General features: G+C 38.2%; 1 protein-coding gene across 1 annotated transcript in view; it reads left to right on the top strand.

Moving 5' to 3' along the window:
• The window catches only part of col18a1a (collagen type XVIII alpha 1 chain a), a 107,160-nt gene that overhangs the window by 73,599 nt on the left and 11,201 nt on the right, over positions 1-22,360 (top strand). Inside the window, 25 exon segments of the mRNA XM_055230588.1 lie at positions 3,460-3,513; positions 5,686-5,813; positions 6,621-6,647; positions 7,325-7,531; positions 7,697-7,723; positions 7,803-7,865; positions 7,944-8,021; positions 8,189-8,239; positions 8,326-8,378; positions 8,380-8,461; positions 8,754-8,816; positions 10,074-10,118; positions 10,735-10,869; positions 11,425-11,487; positions 11,585-11,611; positions 12,332-12,430; positions 14,242-14,277; positions 14,399-14,488; positions 15,640-15,672; positions 17,376-17,411; positions 17,993-18,052; positions 19,375-19,452; positions 20,887-20,922; positions 21,014-21,067; positions 21,216-21,293. Of these exon segments, the coding sequence (XP_055086563.1) occupies positions 3,460-3,513; positions 5,686-5,813; positions 6,621-6,647; positions 7,325-7,531; positions 7,697-7,723; positions 7,803-7,865; positions 7,944-8,021; positions 8,189-8,239; positions 8,326-8,378; positions 8,380-8,461; positions 8,754-8,816; positions 10,074-10,118; positions 10,735-10,869; positions 11,425-11,487; positions 11,585-11,611; positions 12,332-12,430; positions 14,242-14,277; positions 14,399-14,488; positions 15,640-15,672; positions 17,376-17,411; positions 17,993-18,052; positions 19,375-19,452; positions 20,887-20,922; positions 21,014-21,067; positions 21,216-21,293 (1,703 nt within the window).

Raw genomic sequence — 22,360 nt, 5'->3', positions numbered from 1 at the left:
TACTACTACATGTTTAGAGTACTACTACATGTTTATAGTACTACTACATGTTTATAGTACTACTACATGTTTAGAGTACTACTACATGTTTAGAGTACTACTACATGTTCTGAATACTACTACATGTTTATAGTACTACTACATGTTCTGAATACTACTACATGTTTATAGTACTACTACATGTTTATAGTACTACTACATGTTTATAGTACTACTACCTGTTTAGAGTACTACTACATGTTCTGAATACTACTACATGTTTAGAGTACTACTACATGTTTAGAGTACTACTACATGTTCTGAATACTACTACATGTTTAGAGTACTACTACATGTTTAGAGTACTACTACATGTTCTGAATACTACTACATGTTTAGAGTACTACTACATGTTTAGAGTACTACTACATGTTCTGAATACTACTACATGTTTAGAGTACTACTACATGTTTAGAGTACTACTACATGTTCTGAATACTACTACTAAAGATCTGAGAGTCGTCTGCAGAGTTGTGTGTGACACATTATTGTTGTTTATTAACTGACCTAACAGCAGCACGTAGAGACTGAACAACAGGGGCCCCAGGATTGACCCCTGGGGCACCCCACAGGTCAGGGACATTTTAATGAGACACATTTTCCAATTTCAACATATATATAGTTTTATAGTTATAATACTACAACTACATAATTATTAAATCTGCCCACAGTGGTCTAAACGTACACGTCCTTAACACATTCTGAACATCCTAATTATTCACAGTGACGAGTTTATAAGCTCTTTTCACAACTTTCAGGGTAGTTTTGCTGTCGGTCTTTGCTGCTAATAAGTACTATCATACTAATAGCATTACTTCCTAGTTTATGGAGGACAAAAAAACGCCACTTTTACTACATATGTGTGCAGATGCAAAACACAAAACATGTACTTTACTTGTAATATTTCCACACTTTTTCCTTTCTTACTTACTTTTTCTAACTTAAATCGCGTCGGTGCGTCCACTTGACCTGTTAGACAATCACACTCCTCCTCTTACCTTCCGTCAAACGTCTGGAGGTTCAGGAGGTTCACATAGTTTTAAAACCTGTTTAAACTCGTCCCTCTGAGTGTGTGGACGCGTGGCTCCCTCTGGTGGACAGTGTGGGTAGTGTTCCGTTTTAGAGATAATGCAGAGAGCTCAGGTTTAGGACAGAAAACTGGTGTCAGAATAAATTGTAAAGGGGCTGCTGGTGTCTTTTTCTCACCTACATACTTTTAATGCCATACTGTGGAGCATAACAAGGCTGCAGAAAACCACAAAAAGTTTCACAGGGCAGCTTTAACACGTTTAGACGGAGAGTGGTGGAAGTTTGTTTGTAATATGGACAGCATTCATCACACGGAAACAAACACACTCTGTATTCTGTGTATATTTAAAAAGGATCGAATTATTCAGCTGAAATGCGCTGCTGTGGCTCCCTCTGGTGGTCAGTGGTGGAACCAGCTGCAGAGATTATGTTTAACCTCCTGAGACCCGAGCTCATGCAGGACTTTATTTGCAAAAACTATTAAGTGCTCCAACACATTTTCTGTAAAAAACAAAACAAAAAACAAAATGAGAAACAATTGTGCCTCTAGAAACAGGAAGACATATGACTTTAAATAAAATAAAATCAAAAAATAAAATAAGAAAATAAATTAAAATACACAAAAAAAATAAATAATAAATTACAATAAATAAATAAATTAATTAAAAGAATATAAATAAATTAATTAAAAGAATATATATTATAATAATATATATATATATATATATATATATATATATATATATATATATATATATATATATATATATATATATATTAATAATATATATTCTAAACTCTTAGAAACATTCAAAATTGAACATGTTCTTGTTGTTGTTCTTCTAAAAATTTGCACTGTGGCCTAAACAATCCAAAATGTGTTGTCCACAGATGAGGACACCAGGTCTCAGGAGGTTAAATACCAGCTTTGAAAATGTAAAGATGAAGTTTTAAAAGGCAAAACTGACTCATGTTAAGGTTAAATTATCACAGTTAATTTAACCTTAACGTGAGTCAGTTTTCGACGTCTATTTCCAAAAGGGCGTCCGTCTGTTGGATTCTACAGTCGTTACTTTGACATAAAAATATTGTTAAAGGTTCTATATTACACAGAGTAGAGTCTTGTAGCTTTAAGTTGTGTTATAATGTTGTTATCTCCTCAAAGACAGACCTGGAGTTGTGTTTTGTTTCATTTGCACATGTTAGACCAGTGCTTCTCAATTATTTTCTATCATGCCCCCACCCCCCCCACCCCCACCCCCCCACATAAAGAAGAAAAAATTTCGCGCCCCCCCCCCTGAAAAAATAAAATAGATGAAATGATATAATGAAATTTAATTAAATATAAAATAAAAAATAAAATAAACATCAAATGACTAAATTAAAATTAAATAAATATCAAAATAATACATTAAAATTAAATAAATATCAAATTAAAACAAGTAATCTAGCAATTTGGTCGCCCCCTTATATGATGCTCAGTGCTCGCTGCTTTAAGTGACATTCACAAAGTGGATGATTGTTGTTAATATTTGACACGTTTACGCTGAAAAAACTCCAGCGTCTTATCTGCGTGACTGAGGTGTAATGAGGCGTCTTAACTTATTTGGCTTCATACTGTCCACTGCCACAGCAGACACCGGTCTGTCCTCGTGTCCCACCGGAGTCACGGTGAAGCCAAGTGCTCCATACTCTTCATCAGACTTCCTCGTCTTACTTTTCGGGTGACTTTACCTCCGTCTATCTCTCCTTTCTTTTCATCCCTGTTAAAATGTTTTCCATAGTGTCTCTTTAGCAAAAGTGTTTCTTGTTCACTGTCCTGTGTCACGATCTGTTCACTCTCTCCTGCTCTTTGCTGTGTGCGCTGCGTAAAGTACTACAGTGTCATACGCGTGCCCCCATCCCCCCCCCCCCCCCCCCCCCCCCCCCGGCATCTCACCCCCCCAGGGGGGCGCGCCCCACTATTTGAGAACCACTGTGCTAGAGTAACACTCCAAAGCTCAAAATGAGAAATTGAAATTATCCGAATGATTCTTGTGAAAGTGTATGAAGTTTAAAAAATACAGTGGAGCACTTCCTGTTTTACCACACGATGACATCACAAGGTGGAACTCAGCGTAAATCTGCAGGGTCTGTGTGTTAAACGTGAGTGAATGAAACAAAAACACAACTCCAGGTCTGTTTGTGATGAGAAAACAACATTATAACATAAACATAGATCAGAAAACAGCGTAATATGATGATTTTAATATACTTTTATACTTTTACACTTAAATATATATATAAATAGATCAATAGATTCATATTGTTCTGTTCGTACATGTTTATCTGGTTTATGTTTGTGAACCTTTCTGATTGTTAAAGTCACTGTTTTGACTGTTTGCCTGGTAGTGATCTCTGAGAGCCGTGAGGGCGGGGTGGTGGAGTCTGGCCCCGGGGCCCCAGGTGAGTGCAGGAGACCCTGGCCTAAAGCTGTGGTCAGAGGTGTCCAAACGCTCCGAACGCCTCTAATGGGACTCGTGTGTGTGTGTGTGTGTGTGTGTGTGTGTTTGAGGGTCAAGAGTGTGGGTGTGGCAGTGGGTGTGGCCGTGGGCGTGGCCTCATGTTTGGGGGCGGAGCTTTGCATGGCTTTTTTGGTTATGGAGCTCAACAGTGATCGCTCATCCCTTGGTTCTGAAAGTACATTTTCCTTTTTTTTTTTTTCCAATAGTCAAACTCAATTTCAGCGAGGGCCAATTTGCATAGATGTAAAAAAAAAAAAGACTGTGTAACTGCCTGTCTACTGATAAACTGACATTTTAAGACATTTATACATTTTAATTCACCTTGTCACGGCCACATAAAATGACATAGCGGGCCAGATTTCGCCCCTGGGCCTTGAGTTTGACACATGTGCCATAGCGTGTCCGAAAGCTCGCTCAGGGTTAGTCAGTTCTGTGATAACTAATGACCTATCGTTTTATTTAAAAGCTGTTTCTGAACCTTTATAAACCGTAAAGTTCTTAAAACATTTGGCTGAATCTTGTGTTTTAAATGTTCTGTTGTTTTTACGTGTATCTTTTAGCTCGTAGCTGGTTAGCCTCCGCAATGTCTTTGTACATTTTGAAAATTGATGGAGAACGAGAGTGGATTTGTGTCGCTCGTGTCGTGTTTAAAGCAGCTTGTCTGTGAAGAATAGTGTAAAAAACAAAACAAAAAAAGATTCTTCGACACTGAGACTTGAATCAATATTGAAACTAGTTCTGGCAGTAAACATTTGAACAAATATCAGAGCTGGAAAACAAAATGTTTCATCATCGGGACAGGACTAGTGACGAACGGGACAGCGAGCAGCAATGGGACAGAGCGACTCCTGTTTGGGACTCGGCTGTGAGGAGGGTGGGCCGGTGTTTGGGTCCGGTGTTTTGGGTCCGGTGTTTTGGGTCCGGTGTTTTGGGTCCGGTGTTTGGGTCCGGTGTTTGGGTCCGGTGTTTACGTCTGTTACTTGTGTCCGGTGCTCGGGTGATTTGGTCTTAAATTCAAGATGCATGTTAAAATTGTACGTGTAAAGAGTAAATACTTTTTAGACTTTTACACAAGGTTCAGTGTCAGATTAAAAACTGAAAATTACTTCCGGACAGGAGCAAAAAACAGTGTCCAGACGACGCAGAAAACATCTCTACAATGTTTAGAATATTTACATTTTTTAATTATTATTTCATTTTTTTATCAACATCACCAAACCCATCTGGCGCCCGTGTGTAATTTCATTCATTCAAGTGTTTTTTTTATTAAATTGTTCTGAACGAGTCTCTGACGTTGACACAGCTCAACCACCAGGAGGCAGTGTAGAGTCCGCGCCGTATCTCTGACCGCGTCCCAATTCGACGGTCGCACACTTCAAAGTACAGTTCGAAGTACCCGGCCGACGAAGTGTACTCTTACGTTACGTCGCCTTGAAACCGTGACGACCACTGACCAATGACCTAAAGGTGTGAAATAAACACTGAAATAATTAGTTTTATTTTTAATTCTTTATAATTTCATAGAAGAGTCAAGCCGCAGCCGTTTATTTCTGTTTAGATTGAACGAAGTGAGGAATTATTCATCTTTCTCTTATATCAGTCGACAAATATAACGTTCGAGGTGATTTCTTCCAAAATTGTAGCGAGTATTACACAACTTTAAGAAAATACACCTCGTTTCTCCCGTAGAAGACGTCACGTGAAACTCGGCGTGGAACTGGACGATATCCCGAAGCGTCATCCGGATCTAATTTAGGGAAAATCTCGCTCACGGTGTTTCTCGATCCAAACGTGGAACTGGAGACGTGAAACGATAATTCTCAGATGAAACGACTGACAAAATAATGATTAGTCGTCTCCAGTGTTTGTGTTTTCTTCGTCAGGTTTTAAAGAGACGGTTCATCAGGGAGATTTGTCGACCGATTTAACAAAACAAACGACTTCTAATTAGTTCAAAGTCATGTTTTTTTTCTCATAATTAAAACTCGTCGTCGTCGTGAAAGAGCGACCTCCGCATGGACGATGCTTCCCTTCGGGGAACTTTAAATCTGCCTATTATTTTCCTCATTAATCGTTTGTTTTTCATGGATGTTAACGGCTGCGATTGTTCCAGGACCCGCGGGACCCAGAGGAGACAAGGGTGACCGAGGGGAGCGAGGGCAGAAGGGCGACAGGGGACCCCAGGGACCCAAGGGCGAGTTCGGGTCGAGCGGCGGCAGAGGAGGGTCCCGCGGAGAGAAGGTACTGGAGCCCCAAAAAAACGTCGAGAATGATACTTAGCCGGTGACATGGCGTTTTGCATGCATGTCTATGGCAGAATGTCCAGCTGTTACCGTGGTGATGCGGCTATCGGCGTTAGCGAACACCGCCGAATAAGTAGAACGGCACAAATCACCTCAGCTGTCAGTTCTTCTTGTGCAGATTGTGTTGAATTAAAGCTCAGATTAAAGTCTAACTGGAGTGACGGCTTCAGACAGAGCAGTGCCTACAGTTAGCATCACACCCAGAGGAACATTGATGACCTCAGCGGCAAAGTATCAACAGGATCTGATAAAACTTTACAAAAAGAGATATAAAGAGCTATCTTGAGAAAAAAAATAATATAAATTTTTTTTCCCTGGAGGTGTTTTACATGTATGTCTATGGCAGAATGTCCAGCTGTTACCGTGGTGATGAGGCCACTGACATTAGCAAACACTGCCAAATAAGTTTTTCGATTGAAATATATTTCCAGGAGCCTATGATCAATACCAGCATTCAAAACTGTTCGTACTGATCACAGGCTAACTGCTAACTGCTAAGCTAACTGCTAACTGAAAAACTGTTGGTTAACGTTAGCTAGCCTCGCTAACGTCACCTGTCAGTTCTTTACGTGCAGATTGTGTTGAATCAAAGCTCAGATTAAAGTCTAACTGGAGTGACGGCTTCAGACAGAGCAGTGCCTACAGTTAGCATCACACCCAGAGGGAACACTGATGACCTCAGCGGCAAAGTATCAATACTGGGATCAGACTTTACAAATCAAAACTGTATTTTTGTGTTTTTCAGGGTGAGCCCGGAGAAAAGGGAACCAAGGTGAGTTCAGACAAATAATTTAAAAAAAACTGCTACTTCTTCTTCTACTGTCATAAATAAATAAATAATAAATTAAAATAAATAAATAAATAAATAATAAATAAATAAAATAAATAAATCATAAATAGCATCTGTGCAGTGTTTTCTGTTTAAAAACAATAGAATTAAAATGTGAGTTACTATTGTAGCCACAGCTGCCCTGGGTCAGACTGACAGAAGCGACGCTGCCGATCTGCACCATGGGCCTCACTCCATGTTCATATTAGGCAATGGTGAAGTGTCTTGCCTAAGGACACATCAACAATAAGACCTGAGCCCCTGTCACTGGTGCAGTATTTGTGGTATTTACTGAAATGTACATGGACATTTAGAGACATGACCCAAACAAATACTTGAGTCCTGTACTTGTACTTGTACTTGTACTTGTATTTGTATTTGTAGTAAATAAAAGGGTCAGTTTATCCTTTGTAGTCTGTGTACGGTTTGTAACTTTTAACCCTTCCTTTCTCTCTTTCTCTCCCTCTCCCTCTCTCTCTCTCTCCCTCTCTCACTCTCTCTCTTTCTCTTCTCTCTCTCTCTTCCTTTCTCTCCCTCTTTCTCCCTCTCTTTCTCTCTCTCTCTCTTTCTCTCTCCCTCTCTCCCTCTCTCTCTCTCTCTTTCTCTCTCTCTCTCTCCAGGGCAGTGCCGGGTTTGGGTACCAGGGCTCTAAAGGTGAGCCTGGGCCCGTTGGTCCCCCCGGGCCCCCCGGGCCCCCTGGTCCTCCGGCTGAGTTCTCTCTGAACCGTGATGGGAGTGTGGTCTCCACTGTGCCCGGCCCCAGAGGCCCCTCCGGGCCCCCGGGAGCCCCAGGACCCGAGGGAGCAGCCGGAGAGGACGGAGAGCCGGTGAGTATCAGAGTCACAGTTTGTTCTAATTTCATGTATTTTTGTTCTAATTTCATGTATTTTTGTTCTAATTTCATGTATTTTTGTTCTAATTCCATGTATTTTTTTATGAATAATCTGCCGTAAACTTGATCTGACTCGTTCATGTTTTGTTTGTGTTTTCAGGGAGATCCTGGTGAAGACGGAAAAACTGTAGGATCCATTTAGATGAATTTATTTGAATTTGAATATAAACTTTACATAAAGTCACATCTCACTGTGTTTGTCCCAGGGCCCCGAAGGACCTCGAGGATTCCCAGGGACCCCCGGAGACCCCGGCCTCAAAGGAGAGAAGGTCTGTGCTGTGACAGTGTCAAACACACTTTAAACGTGTCTTTGTTTCCTTCATATTTACATTGGTCTTTGTTTCCAGGGCGACCGTGGAGAGGGTCAGCCCGGACCCAGGGGCCCCCCAGGGCTCCCCGGCCCCCCCGGCCCCGGCCAAAGACAGGTGTGTGACATTAAAAGCGACAGAGCAGTGGGTTGATCATTTGTCTTTGAACCGTTTGGCTGCTGGTTTAAATTTCTGCGTAAATCTCCACTCAGTAATTTATTAAGCTGGGACAGGAAGGGCATCTGGCTATTTTTCAAGAAACCAACGTTATTTTGTGTTTCCAGACGTTCGTGGACATGGAGGGCTCGGGTTTCCCTGATCAGGAGACGTTCAGGGTGAGTCCTGTTGAATCATAACTGTATTTCCCTTTTGTTCTGGATCATTCTGACTGATTTAAATGAGACTTGTGTCGTGTCTTTAGGGGCCCCCTGGCGTCCCTGGCCCCCCCGGTCCTCCCGGTCCCCCCGGCCCCCCCCTCCTCCTCCTCTTCCTCCGGCACTGCTCTGAGCTCTGGAGCGTTCGGACCCCCAGGGAGAGACGGGGCCCCCGGTCAACCTGTGAGTGTCTGAGGATATTTAACTGGAATAATGACATGATTGATTGACAGGTGGATTAGCCAATCACGGCCCCACTTGGTCCACACAAGTAAATAAATGCATTTGATTGGACGATTATTTTGTTTCTGGCTTGAGACGCAGCGGAGGAGTTGGTGTCCAGACCGATATCTCTCAGACCAGAGTAGTTTTATCTGCCGTACTTGTCATTTTTTGGGAGGTTAAATTAAAATAAAACAGTCAGAGTGATATGAATTTGCCCCACTGACCCGAGCCTGACCCGATCTGTGTCCAGGGACTGCCCGGTCTGCCTGGGAAAGACGGAGTCATCGGACGCCCGGGACTCAAAGGAGAGAAGGTAACACGAGAAAACAGAACGGACCAGAAAAACAGCAGATTCTTTACCTTAATCTTAATCTTGGACCAGCTCTTAAGGGCAAAGCTTCTCCAAAATGGACTTTTCAGAACTTTTTAATCGTGTTATAAATGTTGTTTCTTTTCTTATTTACTCTCTGAAGTTGTGTTTCTCTGGGTTTGTTTTCTTATTCAGTGATACATGTAGAATTTGGCAGCGTCGTTTACTCATTTTAGCAAGAAAAATCTGAAAAATCAATGGAATAAATGATAAAATAATGGAAAAAAAAAACAAAAAACACATAGAGCACATGTGTCAAACTCAAGGCCCGGGGGCGAAATGCGGCCCGCCACGTCATTTTAAGCAGCCCGCGAGAAGGTAAATTGAAAGGCGTAACTGTCATAAAATACGTCTGTGCGCATTGACCATAAATTAATGAGATTTTCCAACAAGTGGAGCTGAGAAATATTTGAAAATAATCATCACAAAATGTTCACGAAGAGGAAAATTGTCGGCGTGGAAGGAAGTTAGAACGTACGTCAAACTCAGGCCCGGGGTCCAAATCTGGCCCGCGGCGTAATTATATTTGGCCCGTGAGATCATACCAAATGTGCGTCAGAGCTATAACACACACACCACTAATACTACAAATCCCAGAATGCTTTGCTAATACGCTGGTGTGTAGTAGAGACCGGCGAGCGCCCCCTCCTTTTCCGCTGACACTCATTAGCGAACAAGCTAATAGTCACCTCAGCCAAATTAATTACTACAGAGAGACATAATTTATTTTATTTGTTACAGATGTGTCTTTTATTTCAAACTTAATTTCTCTCGGTTTATAATTTCAAGCTTGAGTTGTTCCAGATTTTGTGTTTAAGCAAAACTAAAGTTTGTTTCCGTATGAAAAAGTTAAACCGGAGGCGGAGTACTCGAGGAAATACGCCAATTCTTGTGCGTTTTATTGATAAACATGCGTTATTTGTTGAATCTTGCGATGGGAGTAAACGGCGCGAGTGACACATGGTAATTCCACGCTAACATTAAACTTTCACATTGTCCTGCGGGCCACAAAATATCCTCGCGCGGGCCGTAATTGGTCCCTGGGCCGCGAGTTTGAGACCCCTGTTTTAGAGCAGATTCTAACATAACGATCCACGGGCGTCGTAGATTATACGAACAGAGCGACACAAACACAAATCCTTCGTCTAAATGGACAAAAAAATATTAACGACATTTTTATTTGTGCGTTTGTTTTTTCAGGGAGACTCTGGAGATTTGGGACGTCCCGGAGGAGTTGGAGCGAAGGTGAGTCGGACGTACTCCTTCATAACGCCTGAGCTAAGCAGGACGTACCGTTTAGTCGATTAATCGGTGAATGGAGTCGATCAAAATGTGCGTTAGTCGATTAATCGTTTTATTTAGATGATAAGATTTTCTATGGGACGACAGCAAGAAGATATTTACCGTATTTTCTGGATTATAAGTCTCACTTTTTTTTTTACTTTAAGTAGTTTGTCCGGGGGTGCGACTCACATCTTCGTTACGGTCAAACTGACAACTGCGTTTTGTTTTTTTTTATTATTATTTTGAAATAAAAAGTCCGATTAAACTTTCCAATCACAAATTTAAACTGTCTTTATATAAATACATTGTTTCCGAGTACATTTCCTGCATAAATAGTAGTTTTTGCGTGAGCTCCCCCTGCTGGTCTAATTGTGTAAGTGCAGTTTGGGTCAGATACATGTGTAAATAGTGTTGAGAGCTTTAGCCACGCCCCCTTTTTAGTCAACAAATCAATGGGCTTTGGTCGTAGGGTCAACGATCGTGAATAATCGAAACAACGAAATGCCACGCCCCCTTTTATAAATGTGATCCGTGTTTCTTCATAACTGTACCCATAATGCACTGTGTTCTTTTCCAGGGCGACAGAGGAGAGCCGGGTTTGCCTGGGTCCTCCGGTGAGCCTGGTCTGGCCGGACTTCCAGGACCTATGGGACCAATGGGACCCCCCGGCCCCCCCGGACCACCAGGACCAGGCAGGTCCAGAGCTGGATTTGTAAGTCCTCTCCTCAGAAGAACCGTCTGTGAAAACTAGGGCGGAATGTGGTCTAAACCAGGTCTAAACCAGGACTGAGACAAGACTAAACCAGGACTAAACCAGGACTAAACCAGGACTAAACCAGGACTGAGACAAGACTAGGTCAGGACTAAACCAGGACTAGTATCGAGCCAGGACTATGGATGAAAACCAGGACTAAAACCAGTTTCAAACTAGGACTAAAGCAGGATTAAACTAGTATCGAACCAGGACTATTAAACAGAACTATGGAACTAAACCAGGACTAAACCAGGACTGAACCAGGACTAAACCAGGACTGAACCAGGACTGAACCAGGACTGAACCAGGACTAAACCAGGACTGAACCAGGACTAAACCAGGACTAAACCAGGACTAAACCAGGACTGAACCAGGACTGAACCAGGTCTAAACCAGGACTGAACCAGGACTGAACCAGGACTAAACCAGGACTAAACCAGGACTAACCCAGGACTGAACCAGGACTGAACCAGGACTGAACCAGGTCTAAACCAGGTCTCTCTCATGTTTTAGGACGATATGGAGGGCTCTGGAGGATTTGGACTTCCTGGACCGAGAGGACCCGATGGACCACAGGTTTGTTCTGGGCTGGATGAGACTTTTACTTTTACAGTTTTATTATAACATTTGAGTTCATAATTTTAACGTCTAATTCTGTAAATCTGTGTTTTAGGGCCCACCTGGATTCCCTGGACTTCCTGTAAGTAACTAAATATATTAGAACCACAGAAAGTCAATTTGCGACGCATCAGCGACAAAAACGTACCATAGTGTCGCCAGCAGAGGGAGTAATGAGCTCTTTTATGAAAACGTAACATGAGTTTGCACGTTCTTCCTGCTCCTGACACTGAAAACGCTGAAAAATGGGTCAAATACAGAGAACTAAAGGGGAAATAAGCCTTAACTGATACTTTGCAGCTGAGGTCATCAACATTCCCTGGGCGTGTGACGCTAACCGGAGGCACTGCTCTGTTTGAGGCTCCGTTAGACTTAAATCCGAGTTTCGTTTTAACATAATCTGACCATAAAGAATTACAACAAGAATTACAACAGGTGAGCTGATTTGTGCCGTTAAACAAGTCTCTCATGCGTAAAATTACAGGGGCAAGCTAGCTAGCGTTAGCCAACAGTTTTTCAGTTTGTCGCGCTCACTTTTTTGCTGAAAATCAAACATCTAAACAGGACCACGAATGCTGAAAATGTGTCGTTTGAATCGTTTTTTCCTCATTTTCTGACAGTGCTCGCTAATGTGTGCCTTGTCTCGCCTGTAACTGCTGAATATTTCGCCATAGATATGCATGTAGAACCCCCCCAGCATGACGTCACCGCAAAGTATCAATACAGTTACTCGAGCACTGTTGGTATTTTGAGTGGTGGCCCTCCGTTCCACCTGTATAATCCCCATTTTGTGTTTTTTCAGGGTAAACCAGGCTTCCCCGGAATCCCAGGAAACAAGGGGTCAGAGGGGGCTCAGGGCAGGGACGGACAGCCCGGTCTGGACGGTTTCCCCGGACCTCAGGTGAGAACCGGCCTACACGACATCGGTAAAGTTTAATCTGAGCTGGAGTTCTCAGGTGGAGTTTTCAGGTGGAGTTCTCAGGTGGAGTTCTCAGGTGCAGTTCTCAGGTGGAGTTCTCAGGTGGAGTTCTCAGGTGGAGTTCTCAGGTGGGGTTCTCAGGTGGAGTTCTCAGGTGGAGTTCTCAGGTGCAGTTCTCAGGTGGAGTTCTCAGGTGGAGTTCTCAGGTGGAGTTCTCAGGTGCAGTTCTCAGGTGCAGTTCTCAGGTGCAGTTCTCAGGTGGAGTTCTCAGGTGGAGTTCTCAGGTGGAGTTCTCAGGTGCAGTTCTCAGGTGGAGTTCTCAGGTGGAGTTCTCTGTGTAACTGTCAGATTATTGATTTGTTGACCTGGTTTATGTTTCATATCTGTGTAATTCCTGGGCTTATCCACATGAAACAAAATAAAGTTCAGCGTCTTCTCTGTCACTTTATATCAGGGCTGTCCAAACTACGGCCCCGGGGCCAAATGCGGCTCACGCGTCTTCCTAAACTGGCCCAGTTGATCAGGACGTATTTTTTACTCCAAACTGAAGAGATTCTACGTCTATAACCTGAATAACGTCGCGCCGCATCGTGACTCAGACCTAAAAATAATCTTCCAAGTCTTATTAGTTTTGGACACGACTTTAAATAAACAAAAGTCAAATTATGTGTCGTCAGCTGAAAGTACTTAAAGATTAGCATGAACAAATGTGGATAATTCTCTCAAAAACAGTGAATATCCAATAGAGTTACTGTATATAGGCCCCGCCCTCCAGATATTTTTAAACATTTTGGACCAATCACACGGGATCATTACAGACACAGGGCGGGTTTTATTTATTTTGTTAACAACATGACAACGCTGCAAAAATCCAGTGTTCCGCTACATAATTATAAAACACTTTTAATATTTGATGATAGTAAAGATCAGACTAAATACTGGTGTTAAACATAAACAGTCTTTATACAGAGTTTTGCTGTTGTGTCTTTGGGCAAGGCACTTAAATCCTGACCTTGGGACGACGGATGGAAATTGGCTTTTGGCTCTAATCCGGTTTGTTTATATTCATGTTGTGAAATGTCTGGTCATTAGCATATCCCAAATAAATAAATAAATAAGTAAATAAGTAAATAATTCCTTAATTAAATAAATAAATGAATAAATAAATAAATTAATGAGTAAATAAATAAATACTTAAATAAATAAAAAACTTAAATAAATACTTGAATAAATGAATAAATAAATAAATAAAATAAGTAAATGAGTAAATAAATAAATAAAATAAATAAGTAGATGAGTAAATAAATAAAATAAATAAATAAGTAGATGAGTAAATAAATAAATACAATAAATAAATACTTAAATAAATAACTAAATAAATAAATACATTCTTGAATAAATAAATAAATAAATAAATAAATATTGCACACTACCAGTCAAAAGTTTGGACACACCTTCTCATTCATGTTTTTTTATTTTTTATTTATTTATTTGTTTTTTTACTTTCTACATTTTAGATGCACAAATATATGAAGCTAAAAATATATGTAGTAAAATAAATCTGCAAACTATTTTTTGACAAAGCAAAAGAAAAGCTACTTTGAGGATTGGAATATATAATATTTTAAAAAAAAACAGTATTTTTTTTATTTTTCTTTGCTATATAATTTCATACATCCACACAAAAAATAAAAAAAATAGAAAAATAAAAAACATTAAATTAGAAGGCGAATCCAAACTTTGACCGTTGACTTGAGTATTTTTACGTGACGTTTGTGTCGTTGCTCTGACAGGGCATTAAAGGAGAACGAGGAGACAAAGGAGACAGAGTGAGTTATAGTTTTTGTCTTTATAATATAATAATATATAATAATCCTTTTTGTTTGTTTTTTTGTTGTAAACTTCGCGTCTGTGATGGTCTAACCCAGTGCTCTCCATCTGCTGCTTCAGGGAACTCCAGGCCAAGATGGGACTGGACTTCCAGGACCCCCAGGACCCCCCGGACCTCCAGGACAGATCATCTACACGAGCCCAGACAGTGTAAGGAGCATAATCAATCAATCAATCAATCCATCAATCAACCAATCAATCAATCAATCAATCAATCAGCTGGTCGTTTCATAACAGGTGAACTATTTAAACTCATCACATGAAAAAGTAATTTGTCCGTCGTGATCTGTCCTAAAAGAACAACACTGTATAAAATATGTGTTTGAGATATGAGAACTTTTAATACAAGATCTCATCATTTTCTACGTCTAAACACCGGGGGGCGCTAGAACTGAAATGGGAAAAAAGCTTTTGATCATTTTGCTTCTCAAAAATTGAATAAATATATAAATCTGGACACTTTGGCGCCTCTAATGCACTTAAATAAAAACACCTGCTCCAGTTTTTAAGGTTTTAAATAATGTTTTGGGTGTGTTTGTTTGTATTTTCACAGGGCGCTCGTGAAAAAGAGAGTTTGAGTTCTTTCATTTGTATAAATAAAGATAAATAAATGTGCAGAGGTTCAGACAATACAATTTAAATACATGGACCTCCTATTAAACCTGCTTAACCAAGAAAATCTCACTAAATAATAAATAAATAAATAAATAAAAACTTAAATAAATACTTGAATAAATGAATAAATAAATAAATAAATAAAATAAATAAATGAGTAAATAAATAAATAACTAAATACTTAAATACTTAAATAAATAAATACTTGAATAAATTAATGAATGAATAAATAAAATAAATAAATGAGTAAATAAATAAATAAATACTTTGATAAATAAAAACTTAAATAAATAAAAACTTAAATAAATACTTGAATAAATGAATAAATAAAATAAATAAATGAGTAAATAAATAAATAAATAAATACTTCGATAAATACTTGAATAAATAAATCAAATAAATAAATGAGTAAATAAATAAATAAATACTTAAATAAATACTTGATTAAATGGATTGAATAATAGGATCATGACCTGCACCTTCTATTAAACCTGCTGCATAACCAAGAAAATCTCACTAAATAAGAACTGACAAACTGTCTGTCACAGCAATTTTCAGACAAAACGTGTCATTAAAACGTCGTTCCACAGTTTGGTTTGAGTGACAGCGAGGCGTCGTCAGATATAAAACGCAGATATATTTGTACAGAGCGTGATAAATACTGTGTGACCTTCTGTCGTCCTCAGTTGGACCACGGCGCTGGCAGAGTTGGAGCTCAGGTGAGTCACTCTTCTTCACGAATCTCTTTATCTGGTTTAAAACGTCATATGACCCTTCAACCGTGAGAGAAGAAGAAGAAAAGACACTCGGACAAACAAAAAACAACATTTCGTATCAGGCGCAGTTAAAAAAAAAGATATAGATTGTGTTTAAATGTGTGTCAGAGCCTTTTCTGTGGCCCAGACTATGAAACAGCGCCCTCTGCCTGTCAGATCCTCTCAGGCTTTAACGCAGCTTAAGACTAGACTGAAAACCCTCCTCTTCTCCCTGGTATTTAACACCCGCTGTACAGGATGTGTTGTGTTTTATTGTTCTTTTCTTATGTTTCGTGTTATTTATATATTTGTTTATAGTTGATTTTTATGTGACGCACTTGAACTTGAAAATATTTGCGTACACACGACCAAAAACATGAATAACGATGTATTTCGGGCAAACCACTGATGCATACATCCAAAAAAAGGAGTATTATTTAATCAAGATATTATTGGCAGCATCAAAAAAAAGCCATAACACGCAACTAGCATAAAGAAGACGCCCCCTACGCTCGACAACTGGAAGGACAACGTGGAAGAAATTCACTTTATGGGGAGATTTACACATAATCTAAGTTCTGTTTAAATGAGAGCTGACCAAATGTTCAATGTTATGTCTTTTAAAAACAATAAAATATAAGTAAAAACAAAATAAATAAAATAAAATTATATAAATAAATAAATCCATAAAAAAAAATAAAATACATAAATAAATAAATAAAAACACTGGTAAAAATGGGAATTGTTTTTAAATGAGAGCTGACAGATTGTTCATTGTTCTATTGTTATGTCTTTTAAAAACAATAAAATATAAGTTAAAAAATATATAAAAATAAAAAAAATTATATAAATAAAAAATAAATAACTAAGTACATAAATAAATACATAAAAAAATAAAAATAAATAAATAAATAAATAATAAAAACAATAAAATATAAGTAAAAAAATAATTATATAAATAAAAATAAATGAATAAACAAGTAAATAAATAAATACAAACACTGGGAAAAATGAAAATTGTTTTTAAATGTGAGCTGACAGATTGTTCATCGTTCTGTTATGTCTTTTAAAAACAATAAAATATAAGTTAAAAAAAATAAAAAATAAAATTATATAAATAAAAAATAAATGAATAAAGTAAATAAATAAATACATAAAAAAAATAAAAATACATGAATAAATAAATAAAAACACTGGGAAAAATAGAAATTGTATTTAAATGAGAGCTGACAGATTGTTCATTGTTCTGTTTAAAATCAATAAAATATAAGTTTAAAAAAGAACATATGTGATACTAGATGAAAGTAAATTGAAGGATGAATGAACTAAAACTGATATTTAAACTAGATCCTCATTTAAACAAGTATCAGTATCATTGTTGTGAGAGTCTTTAATTATCAGTGTGATTCAAACTCTGTATCGAGCTTGAGGTTTTAGTTCATGTGGACATTTGTCATTCTCTTTTTGAGCGTCCCTGGTCTTTCTATGTGGAGTTTGCATGTTCTCCCTGTGTCTGCGTAGGTTTGTTTCCACTAAAAACACGCACAGGTTCACCTCTGGGGCAGAACTCTCAGTGACGTTCGTGGTTAAATATATAACCACATAAATAATTAAAACATCATATAAATATCATAGTTTATTAACTCTTTATGTTCTTATTTGCACAGGGAGGACCTGGTCTGCCCGGTCAGGCTGGATTCCCTGTGAGTATTTGATTATTTTGAGTATTATTTTGAGTGTTTTTCATTTACACGACAATCATAACGTAACACACACACTTTAGTAAAACCCTCAGAATTATTTAGACAATTCTACGTCACAAAAACTCCCTTTAAAACTAGTCTGCGGTATAAATAAAGCAGTTTTTACCACTCGGCGCATTTCCTAGTCCAATTTACACACATTTTCTAATCGTTTTTCAATCACATTTTCATCTATTTCTGTTAAAACTGTGGGTATGTGCAGGTGCGTCAACAGAAATTTGGGGGGTTCCGGGGCAAGACGCCTCACATGGGCCCCCCCTCGAATATAAATAAATATTAACAAGGTCCAAATCTGGGCCCCTGAGACCCTAGGACCCGGGACAACAGACCCCTTTGTCCCCTCTGTCGACTCCCCTGGTCACATGCACGATACATGTTTTTATTAGTAATTAAAGTCGTTAAAGGTGTGGTTTTTTTGTGCTTGTGCTGAATTACTGGACACACTTGAGCACGTCTTAACCTTCCGTTTGCACCTATTTGGTTATTTTATATTTAACGTGAGTATTTCCTGTTGCGTTTAGGGCCCAGTTGGACCTAAAGGCGAGCGTGGAGACCCTGGTTTACCTGGATACGGGCTGAAGGTAAAAGTTTCTCCGTGTTTTTGAATCGACTTGGTTTGCGTTTAGGTTTAGTGTGGATGTTAAAGCCGCTGTAAATGAGGTGTTTGGAAAGAAACCCAAACTTGTGTCCTCAGGAAAAGACTGTATTTAGGACTAGTTTAATATCCACAGTCTCGGCCAGTCCACACTCTACCACTCTTTTATTTATTTATTTTTTTAAGACAAAGACAGACAAAATCTACAGACATAACACAGAACAGATGAGGCGGCAGCAGCACAGTTTCACATTTGATGATCACAGGCTTGATTCAGAAATAACCTTTTTTTTTACCATGATTTTAAAAGTCCTGAGTGACTCCACACTTCTGATGTGAGGCGGGACAGTGTTCCAAAACTGGACCGCTCCAACTGAGAAAGCAGATTGGATAAATGAGCTTTTTCTCAGAGACAGAACTAGATTGTTTGAGGCAGCAGCTCCGGTGTTTGTGCCACTCTGTGTAAAAAATGTAGAGAGCGGAGGAGGAGCAAGGCCATGAAGGATTTTGAAGAGCAAGTCAGCATCCTGAAATTTTACTAGATTATCCCAATTTAAAAGTTTATGTTTGCTCAAGACTTTACAATGGTGATGGCGAAATGTTACTGAAGTTGTGTTTACGGTTCATGTTCATGTTCATGTTTCTAAAAGGCAGAAAATAAATACTATGAATGTGATGAATGATACAACAAATGAAATATCAGATATATGGTATTAATAAACATAACAAACATGTAAATACACAATGTAGAATACAAAAAACATTAGAAATAAGCTACAGGTGATAATACAAAGCAATAATGAACTAAAAGTGAGAGGATGGCACTTTCTCGTCTAAAGTACAAAATTCCAGTTGTCCTTGAACGCACCACAGACGGCAGCAGAGAGCAGTGAAAATGCAAAGGTCCAAGTTACAGCAACTACAAATACTTATAATAATGAGATTAACTTATGTTCTCCAGGACACGTGAACAATCGTAGATGAAGTAAAAGAAAAACATTTAAAGTTTTTAAAGACTGTCCCGAACACAACACTGAGTACTGCTAAAACGTCCCGCTGGTGGCTGCTGAATTGTGATTGGTTGAGGAGTGAGAAGGGGTGGTCACTGATTGGTTGAGCTGGATCGTCTGAATAATAACGATAAAAACAGTGAAAACCTAATGCCTAAAGCAGGAACGTCATAAACAAATTAAAACAACACAGATAATACAGATAAAATGACTCTCTTGTTAAAGCCTCTGTCTGTTTTTTTTTTAAGTGTTTTGGTTTTAGCGTGAATGTCACAGCCTTTGTCTCGCTCTGTCCCAGGGGGACAAGGGGGAGCCTGGGCTGGTGGTGGGCCCCGACGGAAACCTCCTCAGACTGGAGGGCCTCACGGGACAGAAGGTCAGTCCGAAGGAGAACGGAGCAGATTTGAAAAATAGAGACAAAAGTGATTTTACATTTACATCACGCGCCACGCAACTGTACAACAACTCACGCTTTCGTCAGAGTTAGATCAGCGGTCAGTGAGAGTTCGAAAGGTCAACTGCGAGACGTTAATACTGTACAACGCACACGTCGTCTGGGAACAGTTCAATCACACCGGCTCTGACCTAATGTCCGCACTTCTCTCTGCTTAGGGGGATATTTAGGGGTCATTTTTAGCGGTGGGGTGAAAATTGGGCCACGGGTTTGTTTGGATGATTTCTATCAAAAAAGAAAGTAAAAAAAAAAAAAAAGTTGATTGTATAATAAGAACTGTCGGAAAAACAAGTTACGTTAAAGTTCAATTTGAGGCCAGTTTGTTTCTCTTATAACAGAGTGATCTCAGACAAAAAGCTGATGAATTCACTGAGTTTTGTGAGTTTTGTGTGGTTATTAGTCCGTAAACACTTTTGCCAGTTGAATCTGATCTTCTTTTTTTTTTATGATCTTTTTATTCAAGTTTTTAATAGGTAAAGTAAAAAAAAGAATAAAATAAAATAAATAATAATAATAATAATAATAACAATAATAATAATAATAATAATAAAATCAAAATACAAATTAATTACATGAAGAAGACAACAGACTTATAATAATAAAAAATAAATAATAATAAAATACATAAAAAAATAATAAAATAAATACATAAATAAAAAATAATAATAAAATAAATAATAAAATAAATAAATAAAAAATCTGATAATTTCTTACGGCAGAAATCAAGTTTTATGAGTTTATCCTTTAGACTTTTCTTCACGCAGACCCAGAGTCACATGACCTGACTGTAGTGAGCTCTCTGTGAATGAGGCGATGTCCGCTGAAGCGTCGGGGTTATGGAGTTAGTGAGGGGTTAGGGGCGAGGGTGGACGTTCGGACGCGGCTTAAATCACCGGTTTGCGTCCGTCGCCGTGACATCGCCATAGCAACAGTTAAACAAACGCTCAAGTGCCGTGAGTAGAATGTAGGGACGAGCTTCATGGAACACACTGAAATAACTGATAGGTGAGACGTTTATAGACCGCGGACGGGCGTTTCAGTTTGTAGCCGTGGTAACAGCGCATTAAAGAACTAGGAGCTGTGCGTTCTGCAGTTTTAACCCACTTCTACGGATTCTCGTTATTTTTTTTATTTTAATTTTGCACCGTTTCTCCTTACCCCACCACCTTTTATATAGAGCCTAGATATATCTTAAATGTACAGTATTTTTATTTTATTTGACTTTTAGTCTTTGTGCCTTATTTGACCCAAGTTCTTAGTTATTTTTGCAAATTATTTCAAATTTATTACCACTTTTATTTTCGCTCTTTGTCATCATAATGCCACATATCTTTAATTTTCTTTCTTAAATACCAGGGTGACAGAGGAGCCATCGGACTCATTGGGCCTCCTGTAAGTCAATGTTTACAAATCTGGTATCGTCTTTATTATTTACACCATGTTTAATTTAATATCCACATGTTTTTTTTTGTGATGCGTTCAGGGTCCTCAAGGTCCTCAGGGAGTTAAAGGAGAAATCGGGATGCCAGGTCGACCTGTGAGTCTTTAAACGCAACACTTTTTGTTACGTTTTTTTGCATTTGTGATCATTTAGATTTTTGCCGTTATTGTCCATGTTTTATTGTCTTTTTTCCTACTCATTTCATTATTTTTCATCTATGATTTTAGCAATATTTGTGTTGTAGGGTCGTCCTGGTGTGAACGGGTACAAAGGAGAGAAGGGAGAACCCGGGACAGGATCCGGGTCTGGGTTTGGATATCCTGTAAGTACCATCATAGTAAGTCATGCAGAATTAAAGCCATGTACCTGAATTTGACCGTCTTAAAAACATAAAAAACAGAACTAGTTCATTTTTACGATGGAGTATAAGGGTCAGTTAAATAAAGTAAATTATGTAGGTGCTACGAGAATAAAATTGTAGCATTTCGACATTAAAGTCATAGTTCTACGAGAATAAAGTCGTATTTTTTTGAGAATAAAGTCGTAATTTTTTAAAAATAAAGTCGTAATTTTTTGAAAATAAAGTCGTAATTTTTTGAGAATAAAGTCGTAATTTTTTTAGAATAAAGTCGTAATTTTAGGAGAATAAAGTCGTAATTTTAGGAGAATAAAGTCGTAATTTTAGGAGAATAAAGTCGTAATTTTAGGAGAATAAAGTCATAATTTTTAGTTGTAATTTTTTGAGAATAAAGTCGTAATTTTTTTGAGGATACAGTCGTAATTTTTTGAGAATAAAGTCGTAATATTTTTAGAATAAAGTTGTAATTTTTTTAGAATAAAGTCGTAATTTTTTGAGAATAAAGTCATAATTTTAGGAGAATAAAGTCGTAATTTTAGGAGAATAAAGTCATAATTTTTTGAGAATAAAGTCGTAATTTTAGGAGAATAAAGTCGTAATTTTTTTAGAATAAAGTTGTAATTTTTTTAGAATACAGTCGTAATTTTTTGAGAATAAAGTCATAATTTTAGGAGAATAAAGTCGTAATTTTAGGAGAATAAAGTCATAATTTTTTGAGAATAAAGTCGTAATTTTAGGAGAATAAAGTCGCAATTTTAGGAGAATAAAGTCATAATTTTTAGTTGTAATTTTTGGAGAATAAAGTCGTAATTTTTTTGAGAATACAGTCGTAATTTTTTGAGAATAAAGTCGTAATTTTTTTAGAATAAAGTTGTAATTTTTTTAGAATAAAGTCGTAATTTTTTGAGAATAAAGTCATAATTTTAGGAGAATAAAGTCGTAATTTTAGGAGAATAAAGTCGTAATTTTTTTAGAGTAAAGTCGTAATTTTAGGAGAATATCGGCTGCTGTGCATGAATGAGATGAGTAGA

This window comes from Periophthalmus magnuspinnatus, chromosome 21 (assembly GCF_009829125.3).
Source record: "Periophthalmus magnuspinnatus isolate fPerMag1 chromosome 21, fPerMag1.2.pri, whole genome shotgun sequence".
NCBI classification, from domain to species: domain Eukaryota; kingdom Metazoa; phylum Chordata; class Actinopteri; order Gobiiformes; family Gobiidae; genus Periophthalmus; species Periophthalmus magnuspinnatus.
Note: the sequence above shows the minus strand (reverse complement) of the source record. Positions and strands in the feature narration are given on the sequence as shown.